At 35.2% G+C, this 18,431-nt stretch overlaps 1 protein-coding gene across 2 annotated transcripts in view; it reads right to left on the bottom strand.

Moving 5' to 3' along the window:
- CCDC91 (coiled-coil domain containing 91) overlaps positions 1 to 18,431 on the bottom strand; it is a 543,117-nt gene that overhangs the window by 390,204 nt on the left and 134,482 nt on the right. For both annotated transcript variants that reach the window (XM_036759376.1, XM_036759375.1), the window contains exon 4: positions 16,519 to 16,597. In XM_036759376.1, coding sequence (XP_036615271.1) covers positions 16,519 to 16,597 — 79 coding nt within the window. The remainder of the gene's footprint in view (positions 1 to 16,518; positions 16,598 to 18,431) is intronic.

The raw sequence follows: 18,431 nt of genomic DNA, 5'->3' as shown, positions 1-18,431 counted from the left end.
TTCAAAATGTTGTGAAAATCAATGCTGAAAACCAAATATGTTAAATAAATAAATTGCATTTAAAAAAAAATAGGGCAATTATATCTAGGAAGAAAAGAAATCTGGCAAATAGAGCAGCAAACAAATCAAGAACAAAATTCAAGTTTGGAGATTTGTGATACCTTAAGGTAAAAGATGGAAGTAATCCAATTCAATTCAAAATACATTTAGCAAGAACTTACTATGGGTGAGAACTATGATGGTAAGCATTGGGTTGCAAAATAAAAATAAAGGAGCCCTTGACCTTCACTGTTGGTATGAATTTATACAGCTTGTATAAATTTAAGGAAATGCAAGCTTACAAAAAGTAGTGTCAAAAGGGAAAGATCACTCACTGGAGGGGATCAAAAAAGGCCTTACATCAGAGAGGATCCCTGAGCTGGGCTTAGATGGATGACAGGGACACTAAGGCAAGTCTTCTTAAAGTTTTTTCCACTCATGACCCCTTTTCGCCCAAGAAATTTTTACACAACCCCAGGTACATGAAATAAGTATACGAATCAAACATTTATTAATAATAAATCCTAAAGAAATTTATTTTAAAACAATTCTTTGGTATACATATAATTTCAACATTTATTAAAGATCAAAGCAAATTTGCATACATGTGAGATGGATGTGCTTCATAATTTATTTTTAAATTAAGAATTACAGCTTGGTGTAATATTTGATACTGCAGGATATTGAGCATCTTCAACGTTTTTCAGAGTAGATCAACGTTTTGATTTTATAATTGTCAATGCGGAGAAGGTTGCTTCACATAAATACACAGTACGAAATGGCAGAAGTATGCTTATCATTTAACCATTTTGTATGTACAGTAAAAACACTGCAATTCATAACATACAATAGTCTCAAATATGAACCGAGGTGTTTCTGGGAATGTTTGTTAGTGCGTGGCATGACAACACACACAATGCAAAGTACACATGTTGTGTGTTCTGAACCAAGGCTGCAGTAAAATCGCATGATGCAGCATCGGCAAGCACTGCCAGAAACACCTCAGATTCATTATGTATTTTATTTTTAATTAATTTTTGGTCATTGAGCATTCAGAAATCTTTTACTGTTGCCAAATTTTCTGTGACTTCCACATTCAGTCACATGATCCCATAAGGGGTCGCAACCCACAGTTTAAGTAGTGCTGTTCTAAGAAACAGAGGAAAGAATACATTTCAGACAAGGGGAGTAATTTGTACAAAGGCAAAGAGGCAGGAAATAGAGTGTTGTACAAAGAGAAGAACTAGAAGGGCAGCTTAATTGGAACAGAAAATATATGTAGTGGAGTAATGAAATAAGACTGAAAAGCTAACTGGGGACTTAGTTGTGAAAATGCTTTAAGGACTCTATTTTATCCTAAAGGCAACAGGGAATCACTGAAAACTGATTAGCAGATAGAAGGGTTTAACATGGTCCAATCTATGTTTTAGGAATATTAATCTAGCAGCTTTGTGGAAGACAGCTTGGCAAGGAGAGAGCCTGTAAGCAAAGAGATAAATTAGGAGATTGTTGTAATAAGACAGGAGACAGGAAATGGGGATCTGAACTAGTGTAGAAGTTGTGTGAAGGAGAGAAAAAGAGACATTATATAGGTAGAATAGAGAAAAGTTGGCAACTGATGGGATGTGGGGGGAGTCAGGAAAGTTGGTGGGATATAGTGGGAGGCAGGAAAGGGGTTGAAGAAGAAGGAAAAAACCAAGCACCATTTAATCATACACTAAAATATATAGAGAGCTAAAACAATACACAGTCTAACCCCTCTTTTTACAGATGAGAAAAATAAGGCCAAGATAGATTAAATGACTTGCCCATAGTCATACAACTAGTTTACAGATTAGTCAGGACTCAAACATAAGTGTCTTGATTTCCAGGCCAGCACTCTTTTCACCATGCCACATTTTGAAATATGATATATCTTCAGATAAGGGCAGGTCTACTATATACACATAAAATACTGAAAAGAAAATCATTCAAATTAAATCTGAACTTTAAAAATAAGGGAGCATTTCTTTTTAATGTTGTCACTCTCTAGTACCATTCATATAATAAAAATGTACTTTATCAATATATTTCACCTAAACTACAGGTCATTAAAATATATTTGATTAATAAAATTTTCTAATTTGACTAATAAAATTGGGTTAGAATATATAAAGACCAATTATTCTGAGAATTGTAATTCTAATATCAGCAATTTCTTCCTAATAACTTCATGTATGCTGAGATAAAATCTAAACTATCTCTAAGATGTAACAAATTTTAGTGGAAAATCACTGTTAGCATGGATAATCATGATATATTAAAAGGATGACCAACTGTTGTCCTGGAGTTTCCTGGTCAAGAGAAGGGAGGGCGGAAAAACTGAAACATCAAATCAAAAAGGCATCTGTCTTCCAGGCTTCTTTCTGCCAATGTCTTAAGAAAAATGTTTGAACTTTCCTGTTGGCTTTGTATGCAAATAACTCCAGATGCAAAGAAACCACATCTAAGTTATTTGGTTGAACATCTGTTGGTCCAATTCCCATTACCCTTTCTGATGTCTCTGCTTTCTGTGCCAATCTGACAGACAGTTTAGTTTGCCCTTTTTGTAAATGGTTTTGATGGATATAACTTGGTTCAAAGTCTCTATGTAGACCATTTATTTTTCCCTTTGTTAGCCAATGCATTGTATTGTGGTCTAAAAATACTATTACAGTAAACTGAGAATTATATTGGAAAAGAGCATTCAAAGCTCTTCCTTCCACCTTTAATTTAAGGCAGTAAAAAATAATAAATAGTCACTTGGCTCAAAAATCGTATTATATATACAATGCAGTATAGAAACATGACCCTGTATTACCTGAAAAATATTTCTTATATCAACTGCTCTCAAAGAATGCTAGAAATAGTTCATTGATGTAAATGTTCTCCTTTACTGTAGATTTCATGAAATGAAACTATCATAATCTTGCTGAGGAGAGGGGTTCCTTGAGAAATACCAAAGTCTGGGAATTCAGGTATTTGTAAATGAGATAGATGCTGATGGCAAAATAACATTGCTAAATTCTTAACCCCAAGAAAGTGAATGTTAAGAAGGGCAAGTAAGGTACTAAATTCCCCAGAATTCAAAATATAATTACAGATTTTGAGAAATGAATAAACATGATTAGATATTCCTGGATGAAAAGTTAAACAGCAGAACTAAAACAACTGAAAGATCTATAAATGGTGAAGATCTGATAATGACTAGATTTCAAACAGGGTCAAGAAATTTCCCAACCAAATTGTGGTTTTCACTGTTTTGTATTTTTGTTGTTTTTTTTTAATCCATTCATTCAGTAAAAAAAAAAAAAAAAAAGAAAGAAAGAAAGAAAGAAAAAAAAGAGTATGACAGCTAGTCAACCCTAAAATTGCCTTGAAACAAAATTTGCAAAATACAGAATTTTTTTCTTTGGACTATGTTTACAACTGTGAGGAAGGAGGAAAGGGAGAGATAAATGGACATTACTAGTACTACTCCCAGAAACACAATATTCTGAACCTAACTTTTTTTCCTACTGATGCACAGTAAGAATGAATGAATATATGAGGAGAAAAAAGGGTTGTGTTCTTTCCATGGTAACATAGTTTTATTTTTAAATCTTATTTCCATAGTGTCTGAAATGGGCATGATGCAAGAGGGTAAAAAACATTTTGAATTGCTATTATTTAGAATTTATTTACAAGCCAGCCCTAAATAACTGTCTAATACGTTTTGTTAAAAAGAGACTTTAAGTCATTGTCCCTTTAATTTGTGATTTGGAGAGGAATGTTTCTAAACTCTAAAAAAATTGAAGGGATCAAAACAGTTGGTAAGAATGGTCTCTTTATTAAAATCATCAGCAATAAACATTTAGCACCTACTGTTCATAGAGAAGTAGGCTGGGCACATGTGGAAAGGGGGAACAAGTATTTGTTAAATGCCTACTGTGTAATAGGAACTATACCAAACACTTTACAAATATGATTTCTTTTGTTGGAAAATTTTAAAAATGCATAAAATATTAGTGTTCCTTTCCTCAAGATGCCTCAAAAATACATGGGGAGAGAAGATACATGCTTTTAAAATACTAACTATAATAAATTATTACTAATAATATACGATGTGGAGCAGAATAATGAAAAGCTGGCCTTCTAGTCAGAAAATCTTCTGTCTGAATCCTGCCTAAGACAGCAAATAACCTTGTTACTCTGGACAAGCAGCTAAACCTTATTTTTTTTAATTTATTTTACACTTAAACAGAAAATGGGACAGAGGAGGACTTCTGCGAGCCAAGATGGCAGAGTACTCAGTAAATCACCATCCCTCTCCCATTCTCAGCTCTGAACACCCATCTTTTCTGGTGGTGTTGTTTGCTTTTTGGGTTTTCTTTCTTGTGTTTTTTTTTCCCCTTTTGCTCTGATTCTTTTTTCACAACATTACTACGGAAATATGTTTAATAAGATCGTACATGTATAGTCTATATCAAATCACATGGCGTCTTAGAGAGGAGGTAGGGAAGGGAGAATGAGAAACATTCAGAACTGAAAACCTTATAAAAGTGAATGCTGAAAACTATAAATAAATAAATATTTTTAAATGGACAACAACCAAGTAATTCCACCACATTCATCATTTATCATAACACATACAAAAAAAAAGGAAAAAGAAAAGAAGTAGGAAGAAAAATCCCATAAACAGAGCAGAACATAAGAGAGGATTCAATATAAAACAATAAATTTCCATTTCAAGAAAGCACACATAGTAAATATCACACATTGTTTTCAAAGGTGCCACAATTTTCTTTGCTTCTTTGTAGGTTTTCTATTGTTCTCTATTGTGCACTTTTCATTTTATTTTTCCCCTTCCTCCCCTCTCCCCACACTAAAGAAGGCATGGATATATATATTTATATACACACAAATATATACATAGCTATCAACATACTTATATATACACACAGATATTCATACATATGTATGCAAGATCATATTATGTTTGTTTATACTCATCATCAGTTTCTCTGAAGGTGGATAGCATCTTCCTTCATAAGTCAAAGTCCTTCCATATTTTTATAAATCAATCAGCTCATTTTCCTATACCACAGCAATATTCAAACAAAATGAAATATAATCTGAAAGACAGTCGAATTTTCTAAATTCCTTCTATTCTCAGCTAAATAAGATTTATTTACACAGAAAATTTTAATTTAATGTAATCAATATTATCCATTTTAAACTTTAACAATTTTAAACTTTAACAATACTCTCACATTATAATATACTTTAAGTACTGATACTACTAAATCTGTTTTGTTTACATTTATTTTCCTGGTTTCTTTGAAGTTTCTGACCTTTTAATCTTCCCAAAAAAAAATCTGTTATTTTTTCTAACTCAGTAAAAAGATTTTTTAGTAATTTAACTGGGATGGCATTACATAAAAAGATTAGTAAGGTAAAAGCATAATTTTTATTATATTGGTTTTACCTACCAATGAACAATAACCATTATTTCAATTTTTTTCCTCTGATGTATATTTTATTTATTTTTTCCAAAATTAAGTTTTTTTTTTCCAAACACGTAAAGACAGTTTTCAACATTCACTTGTTACAATTAGATTTTGAGCTCCAAAACTTTTTCTCACTGACTCCTCCCCAAGCCCCTCTCCAAGAGAGCAAGCCATCTGATATAGACTATCCATGTACAAACATATTAAACATATTTCCACATTAGTCATGTTGTGAAAGCAAAAATAGAACAAAAAGGAAAAACAAGAAGAAAGAAAAAAGAGAGAGAAAAGAGTATTCTCTGATTTACATTCTAAATCACACTCCAGAGTCCTTTCGCTGGATGTCGATAGCATTTTTCATCATGAGTCTTTTGGAATTGTCTTAGATCACTGTATTGCTGAGAATAGCGAAGTCTATCAAAAGCTGGTCATCATGCAATGTTGGTGTTATTGTATACAACTGTCTATGGCTTCTGCTCACTTCACTCAGTCTTTCCAGGTTTTCCTGAAATCTTCCTGCTCAAAATTTCTTGTAGCACAACAGCATTCCATTACATTCATATACCACAACTTGTTCATCCATTCCCCAATTGATGGGTGTCCCCTCCACCTCCAATTCTTAGCTACCATAAAAAGAGCAGCTATAAATATTTTTTGTACACGTGGGTCCTTTTCCTGTTTTTATGATGCCTTTGGTATATAGACCTACAAGTAGAACTACTGGGTCAAAGGGTATGCATGGTTTATAGCCCCACAGGCATAGTTTCACATGGCCCTCCAGAATGATTAGCTCAGTTCACAACTCCACAAATGATACACGAGTGTTCCAATTTTCCCAAATCTTCTCCAACATTTATCATTTTCCTGTTTTATCATGGCAGCCAATCTGATGGGGGTGAGGTGGTGCCTCAGAGTTGCTCTGATTTGCATTTCTCTAATCAATAGCGATTTAGAGTATTTTTATATGACTATAGGCAGCTTTAACCTCCTCCTCTAAAAACTGCCTGTTCATATCCTTTGACCATTTATCAACTAGGGAATAACTTGTAATCTTATAAATTTGAATCAGTTCTCTATATATTTTAGAAAGAAGGCCTTTATCATTGACACTGGCTATAAAAACTGTTTCCAAGCTTTCTGATTTCCTTCTAATCTCAGTTGTATTGGTTTTGTTTGCACAAAAGCTTTTAGTACATTTTGCATTTCATAATGATCTCTATCACTTGTTTGATCATAAATTTTTCTGATCTCCAGTGATCTGGCAGGTGAACTATTTATTGCTCTCTTAATTTGCATATGGTATCACCATTTATGTATAAATTGTGTACCTATTTGTAAGATGTTGATCTATGCCTTCTTTCTGCCATACTATTTTCCAGTTTTCCCAGTAGTTTTTGTCAAACAGTGAGTTATCCCAGAAGGTGGTATCTTTAGATTCATCAAACAGTAGATTACTATAGTCTATATATAGACTACTGTGTTCTGTACCTAACTGATTCCACTGATCAACCACTTCATTTCTTAACCAATAACAAATATTTTTGATGGTTTCCGCTTTATAATGTAGTTTTAGAACTAGTACGGTTTGGCAACTTTCCATTGCATTTCTTTTCATTAATTCCCTTAATATTCCTGACCTCTTGTTCTTCAGATAAAAACTGTTATTTTTTCTAGCTCTATAAAATGATTTTTGGCAGTTTGATTGGTATGGCATTGAGAAAGTGAATTAATTTAAGTAGAACTGTCATTTTTTATTACATTAGTTTGACCTACCCACGAATAACTGATATTTTTTGAATTATTAAGATCTGACTTTGACTGAAAAGTGTTTTTTTTTGTAATTGTGTTCATATAGTTCCTAGATTATCTGGCAAGTAGAATACCAAATATTTTATATTCCCTACAATTTTTCAGTGTTTTTTTAATTTTTTTTTATTTTTAGTTTACAACACTCTGTTCCAAAACTTGAGTTCCAAATTTCTCCCCAGCCCTCTCCAGGCCTCTCTCCCATAAAAAAAACAGCATGCAATCCAACATAGGTTCTCCATATAATTTCACATTAAACTTATTTACACAAGAGTTAAATTGTAAAGAAGAATTATAACTAATGGAATAAACCAAGAGAAAGAAGAAACAAAACCAAAATAAGAAGAAAAAAAGAGAGAGAGAGCAAATAGTTTGCCTGAATCTGTATTCAGACTCCATAATTCTTTCTCTGGATGTGGATAGCTTTTTTCATCATGAGTCTTTTGAAGCTGTCTTAGAACCTTGTATTGCTGAGAGGAGCCAATCTATCAAAGTTAGTCATGTAGACCATGTGTTTACAATTGTGTATATTGTTCTCTTGGTTATGCTCCCCTCAATCAGCATCAGATCATATAAGTATTTCCAGGTTATTACGAATTCTGTCTGCTCCTCATTTCTTATAGCATAATAGTATTCTATTACATTCATATACCACAACTTGTTTAACCATTCCCAAATTGATGGGCCTCCTCTTATTTCCACTTTTTTGCCACCACAAAAAGACATGCTATAAATATTTTTGTACATAGAGTTCCACTTCCCAATTGTATGATCTCTTTGGCATACAGCACTAGAAGTAGTACTGCCGGCCATTTCTATAGCCCTTTGGGCGTAGTTCCAAATTGGTCTCCAGAATGGCTGGATCAGTTCACAACTCCACCAACAATGTAACAGTGTTCCAATTTTCTCACATGCTCTCCAGCATTTATCATTTTCCTGTTTTGTCATGTTAGCCAATCTCACAGTAGATGTGGTACCTGAGTTGTTATGATTTGCATTTCTCTAATCAATACTGATTTAAAGCATTTTTTCATACGCCTATAGATATCTTTAATTTCTTCCTCTGAAAACTGACTTTTCATAACAGTTGATCATTTATCAATTGGGGAATGAATTGTATTCTTATAAATTTGACTCAGTTCCCTGTATATTTTAGAGATGAGGCCTTTATCAGAGACAATAGTTGTAAAAACTCTTTCCTGGTTTTCTGCTTCCCTCCTAATCTTGTTTGCATTAGCTTTTGTTGTACAAAACTTTTCAATGTATGTGATCAAAATTATCCATTTTGTAACACTAATTTTTGTTTGCTCATAAATTCTTCCCTTCTCCATAAATGTAACAGGTAAACTATTCCTTGCTCTCCCAAACACCTGATAATATTGTTCTTTATATCTAAATCATGAATGAATTTTGACTTTACTTTGGTATATGGTGTAAGACATTGATCTATGCCTAGTTTCCACCATATTAATTTCCAGTTTTCCCAGCAGTTTTTGTGAAATAATGAGTTCTTATCCAAGAAGCTGGACTCTTTTAGTATATAAAAGAATAGATTATTATAATCACTGAATACTGCATGTTGTATACCTGACCTATTCCACTGATACACCACTCTATCTCTTAGCAAGTAACAGGCACTTTTGATGATTGCTGATTTATAATACAGTCAAATATCTGGTATGGCCTGGTCACCTTCCCCAGCATTTCTTTTCATTAATTCCTTGATATTCTGGACCTTTTGTTCTTCCAGATGAATTTTGTTATTATTTTATCCAGTTCTACAAAATAATTTTTGGTAGCTTAATTGGTATGGCACTAAATAAGTTAATTTAGGTAGATTTGACATCTGTATTACATTAGCGAAGCCTAACCAAGAACAACTGATATTTTTCCATTTATTTAGATGTGACTTTGTTTGCATGAAAAGTATTTTGTAATTGTATTCAAAGACATCCTGGATTTTTATTGGCAGGTAGACTCCTAACTTTTTTTAAAACTTGACATTTCTTTTTGTTCTCTTAACAATTATTTTATTATTTAATATTTTAGTTTCCAACATTGATTTCCACAAGATTTTGAGTTACAAATTTTCTCCCCATTTCTACCCTCTCCCCCACTCCCCAGTGGGGGAAGATGGCATATATTCTGATTGCCCCATTCCCCAGTCAGCCCTCCTGTCTGTCACCCCACTCAGCCCCTCCATCGCCTTTCCCCTAATTTTCTTGTAGGGCAAGATAGATTTCAATACCCCATTGCCTGTAAATCTTATTTCTCAGTTGCATGCAAAAACATCTTTTTCTTTTGAGCATCTGATTTCAAAACTTTGAGTTCCAAATTCCCACTCCTCTTCCCTTCCCACCCACCCTCCCTAAGAGGGCAAGCAATTCAACATAGGCCACACATGTGTCATTATGTAAAACACTTACACAATACTTATGTTGTGAAAGACTAACTATATTTCCCTCTTTCCTATCCTTTCCCCCTTTATCCAATTTTCTCCCTTGACCCTGTTCCTTTTCAAAAGTGTTTGCTTTTGATTACCTCATCCCCCTATCTGCCCTCACTTCTATCATCCCCCCCTTTTTATCCCCTTCCCCCTGCTTTCCTGTGGGGTAAGATACCTGATTGAGTGTGTATGTATTCCCTCCTGAAGTCAAATCCGATGAGAGCAAGATTCACTCATTCCCCCTCACCTGCCCCCTCTTCCCTTCCAACAGAACTGCTTTTCTTGCCACTTTTATGTGAGAAAATTCACCCCATTGTACAAGGATGACACTTGATTATGTGTTCTTAAACTTATAGCCACTTGCTAGTTGTGTTTCTTTAAGCAACTCATCTTGCCTCTCAGAGCTTCTGTTTTCTCACCTGAGACAAACAGTTTGTATTACTTCCTATACAGTGTTCTTGTGGGAAGCAAGTAAGTCAATGAATGAGAAGTACTATGTAAATGTAATGTATCAGGCTATTCAGTATACTCTCTGTACCATCCTATAGAGGCAAAATAGTATAGTGTTTAGAATTCTGGTCTTGGGTTCAAACCTCTTGGGTTCTACTTTTTACTACCTCTTATTCTAACTCTTTGACTCTGGGCTCAAGTCCCTGAGGTCTCCCTAGGATTTATCTGCAAGTCATAGGCAGGTTGCTATGCCATTGATGAATGATATCCCTATTTCTGATTTCCTTACGCTAATGAAATCACAGACCCTTAGCTGGGTTTTCCCAGGTCTGGATTGGATTTCTAGATTCTTACTCAGGATCAGTTTCTGACAAGGGTCAATCATGCATCTTGGTGAGTCTCATCCTGCCATAGGCAGTTTTAGTAAAACAGTAGAAATTAATGTGAGCATAGATATGTCTCTCAGCTAATAGATTGCTCTGAACTAGTTATATAATGTTGTTTCAACAATCCAGCTGGCAGCTTCTGTGGGGGTGTAAGATCCACAACAACCAGCACCCAGAAAGCTGCCAACACGCTGCAGAAGCACAGGTTCTTTTAATCTGCTTTAGTAAGGAAAGCAACGTTAAGGGGTTGACAAGCTTACTTTAATTTAGCATACAAATATCATTCACTTAGTTCAGGGGAAAAAACCATCACCCTTAACTTCATAGCAAAATACAAAGTACAAACATGGACAAACAGACCTTGTCTGATTCAAATACCAATATTACTTTATTGTCTATGGTACCTTTCAGCTATATAAAGTTTCCTTCCTTATGTCTTTTATTTTATTTTATTTTTGCCTTTGCTTTAAAAGGTAAGAAAACTCTCATATTCTTCCTACAATAATGAGGGTTTTTCTTTAAGAAACAGCAAAGACTGTGACTTGGGGCTGGCAGGAGTGGGGGTCAGGGGGAGGGGTATGGAGTAAGTGTCATTGGTTGGTTGGGTTTTGTTTTTTTTTTACACTTCTTCCTGGGCTATAGACCTATAAAAATTTTGAATATTTTTAAATATTTTCCATGACACCACATACACACACAACAAAATATTTTCATAAATTATTATCCTGGGTGGGATAGGCAGAAGAGCAGACAACATGACAGAGAAAAGCTGCTTTCTTTTCTCTTTTATTTGTATAGCTTTATATTCCCAGGATTTCCATCTAGTCCAGGCTTTAGTGTGGAGGTAATTAGACAGAGTGTTCACAATATTCTTATCTAGACTCTAGAGTGAGAAACAGACTTCTCCAGCAGACAGGGGAAATCAAATCTTTTTTGTCAAATACTGAAAACTTTTTGGCTATATATAAACCTACTGTACCTTACTTTTCATGGTGACCTTTAACAATTTTCTTTTCCTTCCATTTCTAGAATCCATTGTTAAAACCCAGCAAAAAGAATGCCTGCTATAAAACTAAATTGATTTTTGAAACAAGTGAACTTCAACTGCTGGAAGACTTGTAGGTAGATGTTTTCATTTCAACTTTACATTTGCTGAATTTTAAAGATTTACATGTATAAATATATGAATATACACATATATGGGGGGATAGAGAGAGAGAGAGAGATGAAAGTGAAGTTAGGAATTTATATTTTAAGGTCCATGATGAAGGATCAATGACTTCTCCATTCTGGTCTATTTCTTTTGTGTCTGATACAATGCTATGGATGGTATAGGTTAAAGGAAAAATAAAAACAAAAAAACAAGCCACTCCAGGAGGTAGAGAGTTGCCCCTCACTAGAGATATTCAAGCAAAGGATGGATCACCACTTGTTAAGTGTTTTGTAGGGGGGATTCTTGCTCAGGTCTGGATTTGACTATATGATCTATGAAGTCTCATCCAACTAGGAGAATCTGTGATACTGAGAATAAAAGAACATTAAAGAAGGGAAGAAATAAAGAGAAAAATGAATCTAAGGCAAAACTGATAGGCATATCATCCAGAATGTAGGAACTGATATTCCTGCTCTCCTCTGCAGTGGACAGATCACAGCTGAAGGATTATAGCTAGTTCCATGCATCACTTTTCAGCATGGATGATAACAGGCTGCAGCATGTCTAGAATAAGATAAACAGGATGATAAGTAGACTAGTGACTATGCCACACGTAGGATATTAAAGACAGCCACTAACAATTAGGTCATTCATTCATGGAAATGATATTCACTGATCTCTTTCACTCCAATGATTCAATCATATAATGGACTATTTATCCTACGTACCTTGTACAGTTATTTTGAGCAATGAGATTTTTTTTTAATTTAAAATTATTTATTTAACATATTTAGTTTTCAGCATTGATTTTCACAACAGTTTGAATTACAAATTTTCTCCCCATTTCTACCCTCCCCCCCACTCCAAGATGACATATATTCTGGTTGCCCTGTTCCCCAGTCAGCCCTCCCCTCTATCACCCCCCTCCCCTCTCATCCCCTTTTCCCTTCCTTTCTTGTAGGGCAAGATAAATTTCTATGCCCCATTGCCTGTGTATCTTATTTTTTAGTTCCATGCCAAAACTTTTTTTTTGTTTTTGAACATCTGTTTTTAAAACTTTTAGTTCTAAATTCTCTCCCCTCTTCCCTTCCCACCCACCCTCCCTAAGAAGTCGAGCAATTCAACCTAGGCCACATGTGTATCATTATGTATAACCCTTCCACACTACTCATGTTGTGAAAGACTAACTTCATTTTGTTCCTTCCCAACCCATCCCGCTTTATTGAATTTTCTCCCTTGACCCTATCCCCTTTCCAAAGTGTTTGTTTTGATTACCTCCACCCCCATCTGCCCTCCCCTCCATCATACCCCCCCCCTTTTATTTCTTTATTTATTTTTTTGTCTTCCTCCCTCTTCTTTCCTGTGGGGTAAGATACCCAACAGAGTATGTATGGTATTCCCTCCTCAGGGCAAATCTGATGAGAGCAAGATTCACTCATTCCCCCCTCACCTGCCCTCTCCCCTCCTCCCACAGAACTGCTTCCTCTTACCACCTTTATGCGAGATAATCCACCCCATTCTGTCTCTCCCTATCTCCCTCTCTCAGTATGTTGATCTCTCATCCCTTAATTTCATTTTATTTCTTTTAGATATCTTCCCTTCATCTTCAACTCACCCTGTGTCTGCTCTCTCTCTTTTACATATATATATATACACATATATATACATACACATATATATATACACATACACGCATATATACATACATATACATACACATAGATATATACATACATACACATTCACCTATATATATATATACATAAACATATATATATGCATGAGCAATGAGATTTTTAAAATATAAAGTGTTACATAAATCTGCTCCTAAATGTCACTAAAGTCCTATGCCAATTTCCCACTGCTGAAGACAGGTAAACCAAAATCTTAGAAAACTTTGCCCAAGGCCAAATACCAAACATCAAATATAAGATGAGTAAGAGAATACTAAACACATTTCTCATCCAACTAGTAGCCTAGTTAAGTTAAAGGAAAGTCATCACCAGATTATTGGCTACTAGGTGATAAATGTGTTTTTGTCCATTATGAAATTTATGTAACTGTGTATTCAAGCACTGAGGGATTCTGATTTGTCTTAGTAGAGGGAGCACACACATTATTGAAATCATAGATCATGGACACAGTGTGGTGCTGAGGCAGTGGAAGAAAATGATCATTTTTTTTGCCAAGTTCTCCCAACATATCCCTCTAAACAACTTTTAAAAGGTTGTCACACTGAATTCTGAGCAGCATAACCAACAAAAAGTCACAGGGAATCATTTTTCTAACCCAGGAAAGCTTAGGAGGACAGAAAGACAGGCCTGTTGACCCTGGAGTGAAGGCTGGCCGGGAATGTGACATAGTGGAAGTGGCACCAGGTGTGGGCCTTGAAGGCTGCAATAGCAGCAACAGTGGCAAAAGTGGCAGAAGCAGCATGGCGGCAGCAGCAGTGATACCGCACGGTGCATAGGGACAATAAGTGGACTGAAAAGTCAGAAAGCAATTCCAGGGAGACTCCTGTGCTAGCACTAGGGACAGGATCAGGTCATAGTTCCAAGGCTGCAGTCAGAAGAGGTAAGGACCAGAGGATATACCAGGAGGGCAGTGATGAAACCATTCCCCGTCAGATCCACGGATAGGAAAAGAGTTCATTTTCCAAACAGGAGACAGATTCACGGGAGGTAGAATGAATAATTTCCATTCCATAAAATTGTTTAAAATTTGCATTAGCAAACCATAGCAGTCAAAATTCAAAGAAAAGTAGGAAACTGAAAGTGGGGCGGGGAGAACCGGAGCATGTTTCTCTGATAAAAATCTCATTTTTTCAAATATATAAAGAACCAAGAAGACAAATTTATAAAAATAGCAGCCACTCTGCAATTGATAAATGTTCAAAGGATATAAACAGGCAGTTTTCAGAGGAAGAAACCTTAATCATTGTGGCATAGTAAATGGTTCTAGAGACTTAAAATCAGGAAGATTCAGGTTCAAATCCCACCTCTGATACTTGTTAGTTCTGTGACTTAGTCACTTAGCCTCTTTCATTATTCTCCACATCATACAAAAAACGGAAATAATAATATTATCTACCTGAACTGGTTATTGTTAGCATTAAATGAAAAAAATATGTAAAATGCTTCACACACCTTAAAGCCCTCTACAAATGTAAGCTGCTTCTTTATTCTTTCTCTTTCTTACATCTTAATCAGTCATCAAAATCCAATTGATTCTTTCTTCAACATCTTCTCTTAACATTCCCATTCCTTTTTATTTTCAAGTACAGCTTTACATGTTTCATTCCCTAATTAAAAAATCTTTAATGGCTCCTTCTTTTCTAACAAATAATGTAGAAACTAGTAAGCTTAGCATTCAAGACCCTATGTAAAACGGCTTCAATATGTTTTTCCCATTTCTTGCTCAATTATTCTCCTTTTGTCAACCTTTTTTGCTGTTGCTGTTGAGTCATTCAGTCAAGTCTGACTCTCCATGACCCCATCTGGGGTTGTCTTGGCAAAGATACTGGAATGGTTTGTCATTTCCTTCTCCAATTCCTTTTACAGATAAGAAATTGAGGCAAACAGAATTAAATGACTTACCCAGGGTCACAAAACTCCCGACTCCAGGGCCAGTGTTCAATCCACTCTGCTACCTAGCTGCCCACTCTACATTATGAGCAAATTAAACACAACATGATTTTTCCAAACTCTTCAGACCTTGTTTTTGCTATTACTACTTCCAAGGTTGTTCTCCTTCTCCAACATCTACCTATAAACCTGCATCATAATTCAGTGTCCACCTCAAACGCCACTTCCTTTAGGAAGCCCCTAATCAACCATGATCTCTCCAGCTGTAAGTGATCTCCCCTTCCACACTGGTCACATTATTCTTATGGCACTAACCAAATGATGCCTTATATTATATTTAGCTGCATTTATCTTCTTGTTTTGAGGGTATATATCATATTTGCTACATCCTCATATCAATCATAATACTTTGAACACAGGCATTCAATAAATATTTGTTAAATGAATGGGCCTTAAGCAAAGATGCTAGGAAGGAAAATTTCTATGTTCAATTTCTTCCTTTTTGCTCTCTTGGCTGGCTGAGTCAAAATGCCTTAAAAATACTATATAAAGATCATCAATAAACCAATCATAATTTATTCGTATCACCTAATATTCACCTACTATGTGCAAAGCACTAGGTATATAAAAGCTAGCTGTCATTCTTTAGATCTTTCGACTAGTACATCTTAATGGAAATTTTATGTATGATTTTTAACAAGTACATTTTCACTATCAATTCCAATTTTTAATATTTTTAATGGTTTTTCTTCAAATTCATAACAAATATACTTCATGTTTGTAATGTTGACAACAAAGAATCTCTTTTGTTCTGAGGAACAAAGAGATTCTCTTACCGCTAAGTTGAAAAAATTATGAAAAGTTATTTGGAATATTTACTGTCTAAACTCAGGCCACTTAAAGAATGTGAACAGAACTCAAGATTTATTTAATGTTCATTTACCATTTTTAGAATGAAATTTGCAAGCCAACATTGCACATTTGTTATATAAAAATAAGTTAAAGAATGGACTCAACATCCTATGTTCCAACCTTCCAAGAGAAGTGCCTCAGTAAGGTGCAGAAAAACAGTAATAATAATAATAATAATAATAATAATAACATATGCTGAAATGCAAAACAGTTGCCAATTATTAAAAATCAGTACCTGTTGGAAATGCTGCCCATGGAATAGCAGGAGAGGTAGTATGGGTTTCACCACTTCCACCCTCAAAGGTCTCTGCTGCCTAAATCAAAAAACAAGGATTATTATGGAAGTTATTAAGAGAAATTTCCATTTAAGGCACAACAAAGAAACAAGAGATCTCAGTTCAGCATGCACATTTTACCACTCTCACAAATTCTTAAGTATATTTTAAGACCCTTTGCTAACAGATTCTATCTTGAACTTCACATCTCTGCCTTTAGCCCTCCCTGTCAATGAACTGTGCACCTTTAAAATCCGGAATCAGCTTTTCATCTAGATAGTTGATATCTGAACCAAAAAATAACTACAAACCATCATGAAAGAAAAGAATATATTCCATGCCCAAAGGGGTATAAAAATGTGCATACCCTTTGACTCACAATACCACTACTAGGGCTGTATCCCAAAGAGATCACACAAGTGGGAAATGGACCAGTACATACAAAAAGTATTTATAGCAGCTCTTTTTGTGGTACCAAAGAATTGGAAATCAAGAGGATCCAATCAATTGGGGAATGGCTAAACAAATTTTAGTATATGAATGTAATGGAATACTATCGTGCTATAAAAAATGAAGAGCAGATGGAATTCATATTAAGACTGGAAAGACTTACATCATCTGATGCTGAGTGAGGGGAGCAGAACCAGGACAACATTATACAAAATTATAGACACAGAGTATCTCTGATGACTAACTTTGATACACTTGCCTCTTCTCAGCAATACAAGGTTCTAAGACAGCTTCAAAAGACTCAGGATGGAAAAAGCTATCCACATCCAGAGAAAGAATTATGGAGTCTGAATGAAGACTGAGGCAAACCATTTGCTCAGGTTTTTTTCCCTTCTTTTTTGGTTTTGTTTCTTCTTTCCATGATTCATTCCATTGGTTATTCTTTACAACTGGACTATTATATAAATAAGTTTAATGCGAAGGTATATGTAGAACCTATATTGGATTACAAGCCATCTTGAGGGGGAGGAGGGAGAACAGGGAGGGAGAGAAAATTTGGAACTCAAAAACTTTTGGAACTGAGTGTTGTAAACTAAAAATTAAAATTAAAAAAGAAAAGAATATATTCTTTTCGCCAATATCCAAAAAACATAAAAATTATCTAGGAAAATTTTTTTATTGGTTCTAGAATAAATGAAGACCAATTTAAACAGATGGTGTAACAACAATGTTGCTAGCACCTGCTATGGAGGTGAAAGACCAATAATAAGACCGACAACGAGAGCACACAGGAGGGCTACTAGCACATATTCTTTGATCTGTTTTTCTAAGGAAAGCAACTTTGAGGGGTTCACAATCTGAGTTTAATTAAACATACATATATCATTCACTTAGTTCGGGGGGGAAAAGTTGTCACCCGGAACTTCAGAGCAAATACAAACAGAAACTACAAACAGTTCAACAGAGAGGCTTTATCTGATCAAGACATCACATACATAGTTACCAAAAAGAGAAGCACCAACATCTGTGTTTTCAAAGCTGGGGGCGCTGCTCCAATGGCTACCCAAGTCTCGTCAGCAACATTATTTCAATGAGTGTGCCCCCAAAGGCAAAAAACTAATCTCTGAGTTCATATCCACTTCTTCCAGGTCAGAGGAAATCACAACCACATAACTCAAACCTATGTGACCCAGGCTTTCTTGTTTCTTAAGCAGGTCAAAGACTCTTGAATCAATCAAAGAAACAAAAAACAGCTATGGGGGGGCGGAGACAAGACGGCAGCTGGAAAGCTGGGACTAGCGTGAGCTCCGCTATGAGTCCCTCCAAAAACCTATAAAAATGGCTCTGAACCAATTCTAGAACTGCAGAACCCAAAAAACAGCAGAGGGAAGCAGGGCTCCAGCCTAGGACAACCTGGATGGTC

Source organism: Trichosurus vulpecula, chromosome 5, assembly GCF_011100635.1.
Source record: "Trichosurus vulpecula isolate mTriVul1 chromosome 5, mTriVul1.pri, whole genome shotgun sequence".
NCBI classification, from domain to species: domain Eukaryota; kingdom Metazoa; phylum Chordata; class Mammalia; order Diprotodontia; family Phalangeridae; genus Trichosurus; species Trichosurus vulpecula.
The sequence above is the reverse complement of the archived record's forward strand: the minus strand, read 5'-3'. Positions and strand labels throughout refer to the sequence as shown.